The sequence below is a fragment of the Monopterus albus genome, unplaced genomic scaffold (assembly GCF_001952655.1).
Source record: "Monopterus albus unplaced genomic scaffold, M_albus_1.0 scaffold246.1, whole genome shotgun sequence".
NCBI lineage: Eukaryota > Metazoa > Chordata > Actinopteri > Synbranchiformes > Synbranchidae > Monopterus > Monopterus albus.
The window spans coordinates 676,342-693,051 of record NW_018128126.1 but is presented as its reverse complement, the minus strand read 5'-3'; the positions used below and the strand labels follow the sequence as shown (position 1 = coordinate 693,051).

Below are 16,710 nucleotides of genomic sequence, written 5' to 3'. Positions count from 1 at the left end.
GGCAGACTTTATTGAGGTAGACAGGGCCTGTAGGTTTCTCTGGAAGTGTGTGTAGTAGGTGGGAAAATGTAGTTTCTTTGGCAGACTTTATTGAGGTAGACAGGGCGTGTAGGTTTCTCTGGAGGTGTGTGTAGTAGGTGGGAAAATGCAGTTTCTCTGATGGGCTGAGACAGAACAGTACAATATGGACAGGAAACAATGGCAACAGGCACTGAGTGGAGACACAAAGCTGTGGCTATAAAGAAAATTAATAAATCTACTGAGATTTGTAGCTGGTACAGTAGAATGATATATGGCTGTGGATGAAGTGAAATGGACACTTTGGTAAAAGAGAGGTGTTCAACTTGGAATAACAATACATACAACAATTTGACTTCACAGGTCAGTCTATTTGACAATGCTGGAGTAGATTAACTTAAAGCCCTTGGATTACAAAGGACTGAAATACCAGCTAAAGCACATCAATGTAATAGATGAAAGTATTAAATCAGCTCAAGTTCAAATGTAGGCCCACCATAACACATTTCTGTAGAAACAGTGTTTTCTCTTTCGATTGTCAAAACCTAAACTGGAAAGTGAATATCTAAATGTGTTTTTAGGTTTAATGTAAGGTCTGTGACAGTGCTTAATAATTAGCATATGAGGCATAAAACTGAGGTTTTAAACATTATTTATCTATTATATAAGTCTGACTGAGAGCATTCAATCTTCAAACCCTTTTCTTCACTTCACTCATAGGCTAGTGCTCTCAAGGGAGTTTGAAATCTGTTATATCACAGGTTTTCTATCACAGGTAAATATCCTGTGTTCTGGTGGCCTGTTGCATGTGAAACAGTGCAGTCCTGAAACAAAAAATGTTTAGATTATGAGATACAATAAACTACATTCCCTGTAAAAACTGTTTGGCCTTTGCAAGGTAAAATATTTCATAAGACCATTTGTATTCCTGCAGTCAGCCCATTTTTCTGCAGTTATGTGAAGAGCAAAGAGGAGTGTTTCTGAGCACAGATTTCTGTGGAGACTGTTGCCATGCAACAGCACAATACTGAGCTCATACAGAGTAGTAACTTCACTGTATGGCTGCTCTTTTTCCTCAGCTCACACTGGCTGAGGAATAATGCAACATCATATCCTATTCTATTCTATTCTATTCTACAATATGTTTGTGTTTTTAAATGTACAATCAAATCTTTATTTTTGACCTGAAACTGTGGTGTAATTGTTTCATGGGTGGGCAGGGGAAACTTTGCTTCAGTGTCTGGTTCCACACCCAGACTCCCTCCAGTTTCCACATCCAGAGCCAGCTGCAGTTCAGCCTCACATATTTAGCTAAACACTGACCCTCACTGTTAACCCTCTATTTCTGTCACAACACCACATTTGACTCCTTCAGTCTCAGCCAGCATTACATCACTACCACCACCCCACCCCCCTTTCTGGGCCTAATATTCACCATGACTGACCCCAATGGCCTGCTGTCAACTGAACTGTACATCCCATCCAAGCCACAAAGTAGAGGAGGAGGGTTCTTCTTCTTCTTCTTCTTCCTTGCACTATGGGGAATCTCCTGTGCTTGCATATACAGTGTAATGAGTCGCCAGCTCAGACATCAGGCAGATCCACAAACACTGGAAGGTGTAATTTCTCACCCAGTTGGCACTTCAGAAACTCAGTGGAAAACAAAGCATGACTGGCTAGACAGTGTTAAGGTCAAAGAACAAACAGACACCTCACACTCAGGAGCAGAACGTGACTGGTAACTCTTTCAGGAGTGAATACAGTGGGCATACACAGCAAGAAATAGTCAAAACTGTTTCCTAATGTTGTGGAGAGGGGTTCTTTCAAATCCAGCATGAACTGATGAATTTACAATCCCCAAAGTCTTCATATTATGTTTTAGTCATTAGCAGTTAATTATCACATTGTGAGCCTCTCTGGGATGGGAGTTAAGACTTCCAAAATAGATGTTATATATAATGTGCAGACACCAAAGTTCTCTAGACTAATGATATCATCCCATTCTCCCTGTGTAAAAACAATCCATGACAAGCATGAAGTGCTTCCTAACACAGATGCAGCTATTTTCTCAACAATGGTACTGAAGATGAAACCAGATTTCTGCCAAATATGAAGGAGTGTGGAAGACCATGAAAGCTGTCAGAATCTGATGAGACATTTCTCAGTTTTCTCTTTGAGAGACCAGAGGAAATCCAGCAGTGACGTGGCTCAGCATCTGGCAGCTTCATCTGGATGCCAAGTTGGTCCTTCTACAGTTAATCAGGAATGGTAGCAGCCAAGAAATGCATTTTCAGAAGTGGAACAGGGAGAAAAGGCTGAGATACACCGATCAAGCATAAGATTATGACCAGTGGCAGGTGAAGTGAATAACACTGACTACCTGTTACAGTGGCACCTGTCAGTGTGTGGGGTATATTAGGCACCAAGTGAACATTCAGTCTTCAAAGTTGATGTGCTGGAAGCAGGAAAATGGACAAGTGTAAGGATCTGAGTGACTCTGACAAGGGCCACACTGTGAAGGGTGAGATGACTGAGTCAGAGCATCTCCCACACTGCAGGTCTTGGTGGGTGTTGTTGGTCTGCAGTGGTTAGTACCTACCAACAGTGTCTAAGGAAGGACAAATGGTGAACTGGAGACAGGGTCATGGACGCCCACGGCTCACTGATGATGAGGTTGATCTTCTGGAGATTAAACGTTTAACTTCCATTTGTACTTTTCAAAAGATTAAAATGTATTTGAATCTTTGTTAAAATGGTTGAAAATGAGAAACACTGTCCCTTGGTCTTTATGAAGAGAAAGAGTCAGGGGCTGTAGTGGTGATATCACACCTAGAGTAGTGAGGCTGTTGGACTGGTCTAAAACATTCTCTCTAACTCATCCTCACGACCACAGTTTCACTCCTTTTACATAAGTTTTCACTGAATTGTAGACACATCTGTGCTCTTCCTGACAGTAGAACTGTGGAAGCAAATGGATTCACAGAAGATGCACAGTGAGCTGTAGAGTGACAAGAGTGTCAACCAACTGCCACATTGACTCCTATGGAAACAGTATTAGGCAGGTGGTCATAATGTTATGGCTGATTAGTGTATAATACATCACAAAAAGATAAAATTCCTGTCCCTGTCCACACAAATGTTAAACTTTCTCAATATGGCTGTGAGTTTGTTATAAAGTAGCTAAATAAGAGATGAAATGAAATGTCATGGCTGATCAGTGTATGCAAAAGCTCACAGAGATTGAAGATCAGTGGAAAAGAGTCTTATGGAGCGATGAACTGAAGTTTGAACTCTTTGGGTCCGATTGTTGACAGTATGTGAGAAGTTGGAGAGAGGTGGACAAATGAGTATAGCAGCCTTCAGTGAAACATGGTGGAGGGTCTGTCATGGTTTCAAGACGGTCTCCCCAAAAGAATTCAAGCTGTGCTAAGTGCAATCAGAGGTCACACTAAATACTGGTTTTTGACCATAGAAGCTATTTTTGTTCTGAAAACCTTTTTTAATTTTGTGTACATATTTATTGTATTTACTGGTTAGATATATCTTAATAAAGAGACTGAGACTGGGGAAATACATACAGGAGTTCACTTCAACCATTGTACATATTACAGAAGAGAGCGATAAGAATTGTGCACAAGATGGGGTATAGGGATCACACAAATGTAGTTTTCATACAGTCTAAATTGTTAAAATTCTTTGATTTAGTGGGATATAAGACTGCTGTGTTTATGTATAAGGCCAGGAACAATTTATTGCCTGGTGGAATCCAAAAGCTATTTGGTGAAAGGGAAGGGGGGTATAACTTAAGGGGACATTTAAATTTAAAAGTTCATGCTATACGAACAACCAAAAAAAGATTTTGTATTTCTATAAGTGGGGTCAAACTATGGAATAACTTAACTGTGGACATGAAAAATAGTACCAGAATTAAGGAGTTTAAATATAAATATAAATGTATGTGTTATACAAGATATATGCACGAATAAGTAACAATCTGCTTTATCTATGTAGTGATATTGCTTGCAGCCAATGTTGCATAAATTTTGTATAATATGATGTCATGGGGTAGGACTGGATAAGTTTGACTTCTTCCTACTCCATTCAAACATGTAATAGGTGTAAGCAAATTGATTTTGAATTAGCATTGGTGGGATATGTGTAATCATGTGTGTTATTGTCATTTGTTCATTGTTCTGTTCTGTTCTGCATGTTTGAAAGAATAAATCAATCAATCAATCAATCAAATAAACATCAATTATTATTACAACCTCACTATAATAGCAAAACTGTGGTGAGTTAACACTTTCGCACAGTACTATATGTCACAGATCTATCCCCATCCTAGGTACTAAAAGACAATATTAGGTTCACTAGTATTTGCCATGTCTTATCTTTGCAGTGGGAATTCTGTACTTATCAATTAGAAGTACTGTTGTTGAATAATCACCTTTTGTGTGATTTGGTATAGTTTCATCATCAAAAAAGTCAAAAAGCATGCAGCCAAATAGTTAAATAAAATGACAGGAGTGTTGTATGTGGACAGTGTGTCTATGAGGCCCAGTGTATCCTGCAATGTTTTGGGACAAGTGCTTCCTAAAATAGTCTCTTAAAACCTTCCTCTCAAAGTGGTGGCACTTTTTGATAAATAATACAGTCTAAATGTTAGTCAGAATAATTCATTTTGCAGCATAACAGCTATCTTTGTTCCTGAAAGATTTGTCTCTGTTTTATCATAACTTCAGGAAGAAAAAATATAACATGGTGGAATAAACTTCAAGAAACAACAGCTATCAAAGGTGATTATTTGTATTATCTATGTAATTTCATGTCATGTCATATGTTTGCTGAACTTGGGGGCAAAATTGATGACTCAGACTCTGCTCACAGAAGATATGAACTCTCACCACTCGTACGGAGGCAGATGGTCTCTGTAGTGGAGAGGCTGTCACACTGATGTCTCTGGTCTACTCACTGTCTACTCACAGGCTGCAGGGAGGCCTATTTATAGATCTGTCTCTCCTCTCCGCTTCTACATCACCCCCCCTTTCTCTTCATCTCTTTTCTCCCTCCTTCCCTCTCTTTAATGGGTTGATAAGAGCTGTACAGCTACTATCTTTGCATCTTCAGGGTGTGCATCACACTGAGTCAGGTCATAAACTTTGCAAAATCTGATGTGATCAGTCTTTATCCATCTTGATATTAGACAAATATTATTACAGGTAATATATCTATTTTTATTTTCTTCTGAGCCAACCTTCAGGCTGTTTTTTCGCTTGCTGTTGTCATCCAGAGTCCAGTCCACAGAGCTGCCACTTTTGCCCTAGACCCCAAAACTAGCAACAGCAGCCTTGAAGTTTGGTTGTGATGAATGACTCAACAATGAGTGTGAAAGCCTGGGACATAGAGTGCTAAATGCCTTTTAACACTCTGTGTTGCTGCATTCAGTGTGGAGTTAAAGGAAATCAATTAACTGCAAAAAGAGCTCAGACCTGGTGACAACCTGTTTGGAGAAAGTCACTGAGCTCATGTATTCAGAAGGTAAGCAGTACAGCAACGCAGTGCAACATCCATACTACATACACACTATACTGTAGCTACAAGGACCCTTTACATGACATCTTGGCTGTTGTTTACTTTCCTCCACCTAGCATCTCTTTATAGGACATTTGCTCTGTTGCTGAGTGACTCCTGACTCAAAGTTTTTCTTATTCTGCTGTATCTCAAACATTTATAAAGCTGTATTTCACATACTGTATGACTATGACAGGCAGAAGGAGAAATAGTTCCAGTCAATTGGGCATTTTTGACTGTCCCGGATAGCATAGTTACTGTCTACTGTGTCCCCTATTGAAGAAAAACCATACATTGCTAGGTTTCATCCTCTGGGGACCAGGAATGTCTGTGGCTGATTTCATGCTAATCCATCAACTAGTGGTTGTGTTACGTATGCCAGTCTGGAATAAAGTGGTGGACCAACCATGCCAGCATGTCTAAAAACAGGTAATCTCCATCCATCCATCCATTTTCTTCCACTTACCTTAGATTAGGTCATGGTGGCAAGAGGTTCAGCAAGGTAGCCCAGACGTCCCTCTCGCTGGCAACCTTTTCCAGCGCCTCTGGTAGGATTCGGAGGCATTCCCAGGCCAGATGTGATATATAATCTCTCCAGCGTGTTCTAGGCCTACCCCAGGGTCTCCTACCATTTGGATATGCCTTGAAAACCTCCAAAGGGAGGCACCCTGGAGGCATCCTGATAAGATGCCCTAACTACCTCAACTGACTCCTTTTGATGTGAAGGAGCAGCAGTTCTACTCCGAGCCCCTTCTGGATGTCCCAATTCCGCACCCTATCTTTAAGGCTAAATCCAGCCACCCTGCGAAGGAAACTCATTGCAGCCACTTGTATTCAAAATCTTATTCTTTCGGCCACTACCCACAGCTCATGACTATAGGTGAGGGTTGGAGCATAGGCTGACTAGTAAATTGGGAGCTTTGCCTTTTTGGCTGAGCTCCTTCTTCACCACAATGGTCTGGTACAACTTCCACATTACTGCTGATGCTGCCCCTGTCAGGAAACATGCAGGTATCTATCTCTCCATCTCTTCCTGTGGTTGTTTTTGGGCTTACTGGGTGTGGCAAGCTTCATTGTCCTCAGCTGACTGGTTGATTGACACTTTGACTGGCACAGCTGTGGTCACTCTACAATCAAACCTCACAGTATTTAGCCACAGCGCTGCTCCCTATCATTTGCCGGTCTGTTCTGCTGCTCTTGCAGTTTACATGTTTGGCCAAACGTCTCCTGCTACACTTTAGTGTTTGCTTTGCTTGACCTGATTTCTCCTGTGTTCCAGATTTGCGTATGCATAGGCTTCTCTTTCTGCTTCCCTGCTCTGCCTCCCCTGCTTGGAGATACTTGCCAGTTTTGGAATTCATCTGTGGATTTCCTCGAGCTCTCAGCTCATTCCAGCCACCTGAGCCAAGCTACATCTTCCTCCTGTCTCAGTCCCTGCCTGACCTTTTGAACTCTGGTTCCTGCTGCCACTCTTCCTCTGCCCTAGGTGCTTGAGTGGTCACCGGGTTATCCTTTGCCTGACTCTTCGTCTACCTGTGGTTATTGGCCAGCCACTGACCTGCCAGACCTGAGCCCAGGAACCTACAGTATATCTCCAGTGTTGAGAATCCACCGGCACTGCCTACCTTCATGAGAAGCCTGCCATTATGAGAAGCCACTATTGTTTGCCAAGTCTTCCCAGCTACCCCACTCCTCCAGCTGCTGCATCCCCTACCGACAGTTGCCAGCTACATCTCTTCTTCTCAGTAGTTCTGATTCTATCTTGTACAGTAAAAGACTTAAATCTACCTGATGTCTGAGTCCTACAATTTGAGTTCAGTATCACCTCTATTTAAAGACTGGTCTTAACAGCCCCTATCTGCCTGTCAATCTCAAACTCAATTTTATCCTCACTCATGAACAAGACCCCGAGATATTTAAACTCCTTCACTTGGGCACCAACTCACCCCCAACCCACAGAGAGCAGCCCACCTTTTTTCCAGCAGAGCACCGTGGCCTCAGATTTGGAGGTGCTAATCCGAAGTTTAAAAATTATTTTAAATAAAACCAAGGGGAAGAAAAACTGAGACAAACTCAAAAGTGAGAAAATGGCGTATCTTAACAATAAATTTAAGCTGCCAAAAGCTGTCAACTTTGTTATTTGAACACTGCAGCTGTAGAGCAAGGACTCCTTAGTCAGCTAATGGTAGCTTCCAAGGCCTCAGCAACATCGCTGAATTGTGAAGCAATTTTGTCGCAGCTGCGCTACTAGAACTTCTGCATTCATCATGTCATGCACACTAGCCCAGAAATGCATTTTTCTTGTAGAGAATGATTGGAAAAGGAGTGGCTATTAAACAGTGAAAATGTTTTTCTGAGCATCACAAACCCATGAAATGACCCTTTTTATTATTAGAATTTGATTAATTGACTATGTGGAAAGTCTTTGGTGGAGGATATTTTTATTTTATCGCATTCGTGTGTGCTTGGAGTCAACTGGAAGTCAGCCAGCTCATCCGACGACAGATTTGGCTCGATGCAAATGTGCATGGGCCCAAAAACGCGTGCAGAATATCTGGGTTATTTTTATGGCTGGAATCTGGAAGAATTACAGTTTTTTTTTCAAAGTATGTGCCACTGAGTAGCTTTCATAGGAATTAAATAGGCATCATCTAGCATATTCTATCCAATTCTCCCATGATACATGACTGCATTTTGGACAATTTGTCTCAATCTGGCATCTGTAGTATACAGTATGTTTGTGCTAGGAAACACTATGTGTCAGTTTGTTTTCCATCTCCCTAGACCCTCTAGTGGCTGAAAAGAAATTAGTTAATGCACCTTTAAGCTAAATGGCTGATTGTAGCAGAAATGATAGTGGCATTCATCTTCTCATTTACATCTCAGCAAGAGAGCAGCACTTCTTCCAAAATGTCAGACTTTTTTAACCCAGTTATTTTTCTTTCACTGAATTTGTTTTCTTGTAGCTGACCTATAAAGATGAGGCAATGTGTACGTTACTGCCCACTACAAACATGAAATTCAAAGAGGTGAAAAATAACCTACCTGTTTCATCTTCAGGATACTGTACACCTGGCTTCCCCAGTTTATTTTTAATCTGTCTGTGAAGATGATTTTCTACCTTCAGGACCTTTTCTGTACAAAGTGGTATCATTGTGGCCATCCAGTGATGCTAACAAGGAATGTGATGCAATGATTTAGAGAGCATTTGCCTTTAAGTGACATAATAATGGTTTGATGATGCCTTGTCATCCTGGCCTCCCCTCAAGAAAATGAGGCTACATATGATGAAAGTGGTCAGACAGCAGCATGACTAGACGTGAAGCACAGCAGAACTGTTTTATATGTATCCTGTGGCCTTTAATTTCCTAGGATATAGATAGCACCAATTATATCAACTGCTTTGAATAAGTATGTTTAATGGAAAAAGTATGAATTATACATTTTTCCTGAGTCATATCTATTTAATTTTACTTTAAATTGACATAATTTGACACTAAAGGTGCTCAATCAAATTTGTAGCTGATTCAACTCCGTGTCCATCAGTAGGCCCCAGTGTGTTTGGGATGTGAAATGCGACTCCAGTGTCCCAGAAAATGTGTCAGTGCACTGAAACATAGGCTGGAAGATACATAGGTTGGTGCTGAATTCTAATGCCTCCTATGTGCTTTGAGCTTCCATTTTTTATAGGATGCAATAGCTGTCTGAACAGTGCAGCAAGGAGTCGGGCTAATAGTGGGATACTTATTATAGCCCTAGCAACAGGAATGGGATTGGTTGCTGTGGACAGTGAGCCAGCCGGCTATTGGCTGGTGAAAAGGACCGTTCAAAGCACAGAATTTCATCTCATGAAAGGTTCAGTGCAGCAAGCTGCAGTCTTGCAGGGTGGGCGATCCAGCAGCTTATCAATCAGTGGGAGGACTCGACTCCCACTCTCAAACACACTTACACATAATCACTCACGTAAACTCAACCTCAGGGTGTGAAAATACAATTAGCATTTAAACTTAAAATTCTAAGAGAAGCTTATATCTATAAGATGCAGGATTTTATTTTAATGCTGCACTCCTCTGCTGTTTTAGCAAATGTATTATTCTGAAGCAATATTCTTTCATTTGTGACCTAATTTAGTTCATGATTAGCACAATGGCCTTAAAAAGAGTCTCATTTACATTTAAGAGATAGTGTAGTTGTGCTGTGAGCTGGAAGCATCTCTGCACTGCAGCTAATAGAGACGCCGTCTCAAACATTAACCCACAGACACTCAACACATGCAATAGTGCAGGCATATACAATACACACATGCCAGATACAGGTGCAAACACTCAGGCATACAACACACCAGTTCCTGACCCACAAAGGGTTATGCTGACTTCCTGTGTCTAAGTGTAGGCCATGAAAGCCAAGAGAAATGTTGGAAATCTGTTCAGTAATAAATGTACAGGATGGAATGAGCTGTGTTGCTTCTGGTATGATGGCAAATAGCTACATTAAAGAGAAATGAAAATATAGAATAATACAGATAAATAACTTTAATGGGCAACAAATGGCAACCTGAAATTCATCCGAGCATACAGTTTGTATCCCATTTTCAGCTATCACCCTCTCTCTTGCTAATTCCCATTAGGTCAGCTCTTGCTTATTCAGATTCAGAATTTAAATCTATTTCTTTTCTCCTCAGATCTACATTTTCATGTCACAGAAACAAGGATCAACATACAAAATAATGATAAAATAAACCACAGGGGGGGGGAAGCCAAAAATTAAATAAAAAGGAACAGAACATGTATTCTTGGAAATGACTGGAAGTCTGCTGACATGGTTGAGAGAGCATTTCAGTTTCTAATTGTTAGCATAGCTTAAAAGTTAGAGCATAGAATCGGACTCCATCCTATCATTGAGAAGCTGTGAGCAGACTGGCGTTAGGTTTTCATGCCATTTTTATGGTGAGCCATCAACTTTAAAGTACGTTAAAAATAAATCAAAGCATCTGGGACAAACAGTGCGAGCTCATGGCAGCTGACTCATGATGGTGAGATAATTGGCATACGTGGATGAAGTTGTGCAACTGACCTTAAGGCTTTTGGTTTCTCTCTTAAGCCATCACATCTGAAATAAAAAAATTTAGTCCCCAAAATGTGCCACCTATTAGGAAAAATAAATTGCCACCTGTATGAATATATTAATGTCATATTCTATAGAACTAGCAGCATTATGATAAATCCATTCAGCAACTTGCTCATGTCTAAGGTTTGTTCTGAAGATGTGAATTCTCACACTTTGCCACTTAATAACCAACTTTCCTGAATTGCCTATGATTTCCCTGTGACTGTTATTTGTGCATTGGTGTTGAATAATCTTATCTATGTGCTGTACAGAGAGCAGACACATACAAATGAGGAACCATTGAAGGGAAAATATTTGATTTCACGCACATGCCTGCAGAAACTTAAAATACTGGCAGATTTTTTCTACAAAGTTTAACTTGCAAATGAGGCACATTAAATAATGATACAAGCACAAAAAGGAAGCATGTACTGTTCTCAGGGCAGAAAACAAAACTTTTTTTCTATGAAGTGATTTTCCTCAAAACTAATTTTCTTGTGGGTGATGATACAACAATACACTAGACCACCACAGAAATGGTGAATGTATAATTTAGCCATTTTTTTTTTATTATCATAGCTATTATTTCGGTTCTTGTGCAACTGCTACATAATGACTCACATTCAAGATATTTTGTCACTCAGGAACAGCTAAAAGGTATAAAAATGAATAAACAAAAAAGGTATACTGTTAGAAATAAAATATGGTCCATGTATGTGAGTTTATAACAGAAACACTGAGCCTGAAAACTTCACCATTATTAAAACCGGATAGCATGGCAGAAAAAAAGTACTTAAATACTGTTCAAAGAACAAAATATATCATAATCATACTTCAATGTGACAAACACCAGTTGGCAAGATTAAGTGATCACTGGTGGGCTTTTAGCTTCCCTTTTTTTTCTTTCATTAACAAATTAAATACACATATTGCATGTCACTATAGCAACGCCCATTACAGGTCAGTTTTTACGATCACCATTTTGGTATAGCAAATCAAAAACCATAACAAAACAAAATAAATTAGAAATCAACATCAGACAAAGCCTGTTTTTCTCAGTCATATGAATACTTAACACCCACAGTATAAGTTAATCAAGTCAAGCTACTGTATATAAATACATCACCAGCATGCACAATATTGAATAATTGATATTATTGTTGTCATCATCTTACACTGAAGAAACAGTATAGTAGGCAAGTGCATTTAATAAAACAAACACAGAAGTAAACCACAAACTCTGAAGCTGCTTTTATTTTTTTTGTCTTTTTTGTCTTTTTGTTTTATATCATTAAGTCTCTGCCTTTAATAATCTTCATCTCCAAAAGAATCTATGGTTCCAGTGACAAAACCAGCTAATCTGTGAGATACCAAATACGCTTTAGACAGAACCAGGGGAAGAAATTTTGTCTATCCAGTCCACATTTTCCCGCGTCTCATTTTTTTCTCATTTTCATATCTCCTGTGTAATTTGCCCTTTACAAATCGGGGGACTTAATTGGTTTAAAACTGCATCTTTTCTCGTTGTTAGTGTGAGTTTAACATCAATTGCTTTCAGGGCCCATTCTCAGATACAGACACTACGACTGGAACCAATACAAACTAGTTGTGTGAGGCGTTCCATTCAAGCATTTTCTCTCTCAAGTGAATCAAATGCATCTCTATCGCGCAAAAACCTAACAAAGCAGCTTATCTTGACAGATCAGTTCCTATGCCAGTGTGAGGCTGCCATTTCAATCCAACAACAACCACTTCAGGCTGACTGACTGACATATCAGTGGTTTTGGCAAATGTCAAAGAGAAAATCAAGAAGACGGAGGCCCCTTTCAACTGTATATATATTTCTATATATTTAAACTAAGATTTAACCTCCAATCTCACCTCTCTTTTGATTCTTTGATTCTTTTAACACATGGAAAAATAAAGAACTGCTGCTGCGGTAGTATCATCGGCAAAAGCGGCTGCCAAAGTCCACCGGCCCTTCGGATTTTTTTCAAAGTGTGGATTCTCTTTAATTGTTGCCCTCCCCTCCCTCGTCATCCTGCTGGTCACTTGTCCACAGTGTCAAGTTGTCTCGGAGCAGCTGCATGATGAGAGTGGAGTCTTTGTAGGAGTCCTCGTTGAGGGTGTCCAGCTCAGCGATGGCGTCGTCGAAGGCGGTCTTGGCCAGATGACAGGCCTGCTCTGGGGCGTTCTGGATCTCGTAGTAAAACACTGAGTAGTTGAGAGCTAAGCCCAGGCGGATGGGGTGGGTGGGCTGCATGTGCTCCTTGCTGATCTCGTGGGCCTCGTTGTACGCCTTCTCTGATGACTCCACCACGGTGGCCCTCTTCTCGCCTGTGGCCACCTCGGCCAGGTACCGGTAGTAGTCGCCCTTCATCTTCAGGTAGAACACCTTGCTCTCGTGCTGCGCGTCACTGCAGTTCTTGATCAGGAAGTTGTCCAGGAGGTTGAGAACATCCTGGCACACGGCCTCCAGCTCCTTCTCAATCTTCTCCCGGTAGGCCCGGACCATCTCTATCTTTTTCTCATTGCCATCGGCAGAGGTCTTCTGCTCAATGCTCGAAATCACCCTCCAGGAGGAGCGACGCGCCCCGACTACGTTCTTATAGGCCACAGACAAGAGGTTCCTCTCCTCATTGGACAGGGCTTCATTCAGCTCTGTTACCTGTAAGAAGGAAAAATTAACTATTTAGTCACCAATTAAGACCAAAAATTTGTTTAACAGTACCCAACTGCATGTAAATTTTATAAAAATCAATAGAAGATAATAACTTCAAAGAAAATCTAGTGTTAATACTAGAGTTTAAATGATTAGTTGACCATTTTATGGTTCCACCTTCCCATTAGTAAGGAGTTTCTGCCTTTCTTTATTTTATATCATTGTAAATTGAATATATTCCAGTTTTGAAAAATCTTTTCCCTGTTTCCTGCCATCCTATAATAAAGACATAAAAATATTCTTAAAATAAAAACAAAGAAAAATGCAAGCCTCTTTGGGCTCTGGAAAAACAGAATGCGTATTTTTCTTGCAACCCAAATCTTAAGTCATGTCATCAAGAACATTTTCAACTGCTTATTTGATGATGAAGCTGCAGCCAAAACGGCATCTCTTTCCATGAAAGACTCACCTAACATCACAGAGAATGAGCAATATTTTACTTGTCATGTACAAATTCCCAGTTTCCATGGCGATCTATGTAGTGCACCAGGAGCTCTAGCTGCCACGTGGACAGCTAATGCTAGTTGGTGAGAGATGATATTCAAGATAGTTGGCAGCAGCGGGGGGTTGGGAGAGGAAAGGGAGGGGGGTGAAAGGAGGGCTGGAGATGGCTAAAATGTTCCCACGAGCACTTGGGGGCAGCTGCACTATAAATGAAACCCATCACCGCACAGCCAGTTCACGTGTCCCAGTGACCTTCTCTCTGGCTGAACTGACCTTTTTACCTGTCTAAAACACCACACCGTGACATCACTCAGAGTCCAAGTGTTAAATTTAGATTTTGACAGATCAGGGTTATAGTAAGGCTGTTGTAAAAGAGACTGTGTTACTATAAAAAGGCCATATTATTCAGGGTTATATGATTGGAAAAGCAACCTTATGTTGTGTTTCTGTTGCACAGGGCCTTAAATATAGAAACAGCAATCAAGAAATATCTATTTTTTAACCTTTCACCTTGAGAGAAAACTGTCTTTTTTATCTGAAAAGCTCCTCCTTGAGCTGTCTACTGACATTGTCTGCTCAGGCAGAGGAGCTCAAAGATGGCGCCGGATCACAGACGTCACACACACTGAGTGGATGGAGAGGAGGGCTCAGCCTACAGACACGGAGGGGCCTATAAGAACATGCTGAAAGTGCATTAGTCTGACACAGATACATCACTGATCAATCATACAGTATATTTTCTGGGCTAGACGGTCATGAATTATAATTCCTGTGATGACTTCCTAAACGTTTTATGACGATTGCTGGCAGTCAACTAAAGATTAACAAATTGCCAAACATTTCCTGGTTTCATCTTGTGTTCACATTTTATGGTTTTCGGAGTTCTCGATGACAGTAACCTAAATATACAGTATACTGTTGCTTAGGCAAATCAAGACGACTTCAGACATCCCTTGGTCAATGGGAGCAAATAATTAACTGAGAAGAGTAATTAATAATGAAAATTAATTGTTAGTCGCTTCCCATATTCATAAAGGTTCTGGCTGAAAAGGTGCACAGAAGCATGTTACAATCAGAATAAACCATGTATATTTTTCATAAAGAACACAAAGGTGAAGGTCTATGGTTTGTCATTTCTGGCTGCAATAGCAAGGGATTCCCTTTGTTTAGAGAGTGAGAGCACACACCCCTGCAAAAGGGCCTGGTTTGGACCGCACGGGCATAGCTGCTTGTTTAAAGGGAAAGGAATCCCTCCCTGCACACATCATCCCACCTCCTGCAACCAGAAACCCACATGGGCTCAATCTCTCTCTCCTGAGGCACAAAATGTTCCTCTTCTAAGGCATGTATGGTGACTTTATACTATATATGAGCTCATAGGCCGGGCTGAGACTCTCAGGGTGCTATTGGTTTAAGTATGAGCTGGTGTGACACAGCAGTTTTTTGACCCACTCATAAATCTGGTTCCCTAAATTTCTTAAGGGGACAGAGAGAGGAAAAACTGCAACGCAGACTAATGCTCCTTAATACTGGCCAATAAGGGATGAGAATACACCCATGAAGCAGGCCAGCTATACCATCCTCTTTGCATCAAATATTACACTGCCTAGGCTAGTCTGGCTCTTTAACCAAAAAATAACTTTAAAATGCTGCTGGACATCAGGGGGAATCTGCCCTGACACAGAAAATTAGCATGCATATAGACAAGAGCATGCACAGGGAATGGAGTGAATGATAGGGGAAAAAACAAAGCTCACTATCAAATGTGATCATTGACTCCCTGCAATATGACAAAGAATATTCTAGAGAGATTCTACTGCCTCCTACGTCTGTTTGGAGGAAAAAGCAGAGTAAGGGCTTCTTTGGAGAAGTATTATGCAGCAGTCCTGCTTCAAAATGCCTCTTGGCCTTGTGTATGGTAAATGAACAGATTTCTATAATGTATATTATTTTAATGAATGTGACAAAGGAAGAGGGTGGGAAAAGGGCAACAAATGAAACAGCAGAGCCGTTATATGATACATATGGAGAGATCAGGCCTGTATGCATTTCATTGTAATACCCCTTCACTGAACGGCGCGGCCGACAGAAAGGCACCGCCCAAGGAGCGGACGATTTGGACTCCACACAGAAAAAAGCAGGCACAGAGGTGTCCACGAATGGGCGACAAGACAATGAACACAACACAGAGCTTATTATTTCACTATGATGCCTCATTGTAGTGCAGTAACATCAAGCAAGTGTAAACCCAGATTTACAGCCCGCACAGTGGAGGCTGCGCGACGAGCCTTTACGCACACAGCGCAGTGATAAAACAGTCTTCACATACATCCACGTCCTACTTAGTCTTTTTTTTAGGGGACTTACCGATTTCATAGCCGCTGCCATATCATCATATCTCTCAGCCTGTTCAGCCAGCCTGGCTTTCTGCACCAGCTGCTCACGATCGACCATTTTTAAATGATATGTGGTTGCTTGCTCGAGCTGCCCTACTTGGGTTTTGGGGTTGAAACGACTGATATTTTAAATCGCAATGCAGTGAAATCCTAGGCGAGCCTAATGCCGCAGCTGCTCCCTGCTGTCTGTCTGTGCTCCGAGCAGACGGGACACCCTCTCTTCCCTCCCCTCCCTCTCTTCCCTCCCTCCTCACACGCTCTCCCTCGGCTGCGTCATCATTCAGAAAGGTGGGTGTCTGTGCCAATGATGTAACACTCCATACATGGGAACCAGAGGGCCAGGCGTGCATGGTTCCATGGGACCAGCGCTGGGCTGAAGGACTTGTGGGAAACCGAGTCCTGTGATGCTGTACCCTGGAGTCGGGGATGGGTACTAGTTATAACACCACCACC

General features: G+C 41.2%; 1 protein-coding gene across 1 annotated transcript; it reads right to left on the bottom strand.

Annotated features, from left to right (window-relative positions):
* Nucleotides 1-10,106: 10,106 nt before the first annotated feature.
* On the bottom strand, nucleotides 10,107-16,487 carry ywhag2 (3-monooxygenase/tryptophan 5-monooxygenase activation protein, gamma polypeptide 2). Its single transcript, XM_020620733.1, has 2 exons — nucleotides 16,229-16,487; nucleotides 10,107-13,363 (listed from the first exon to the last, which is right to left on the bottom strand). Exons 1-2 carry the CDS (start codon nucleotides 16,313-16,315, stop codon nucleotides 12,707-12,709), a joined length of 744 nt encoding a protein of 247 aa, XP_020476389.1. The 5' UTR covers nucleotides 16,316-16,487; the 3' UTR covers nucleotides 10,107-12,706.
* Nucleotides 16,488-16,710: the final 223 nt, after the last annotated feature.

Excerpts from the sequence above, each read along its gene's own strand:
- ywhag2 (XM_020620733.1), bottom strand. The coding sequence starts at position 16,315 with ATGGTCGATCGTGAGCAGCTGGTGCAGAAAGCCAGGCTGGCTGAACAG. Across the intron at positions 13,364-16,228 it reads TGGCAGCGGCTATGAAATCG|GTAACAGAGCTGAATGAAGC; the intron begins GTAAGTCCCCTA and ends TCCTTCTTACAG.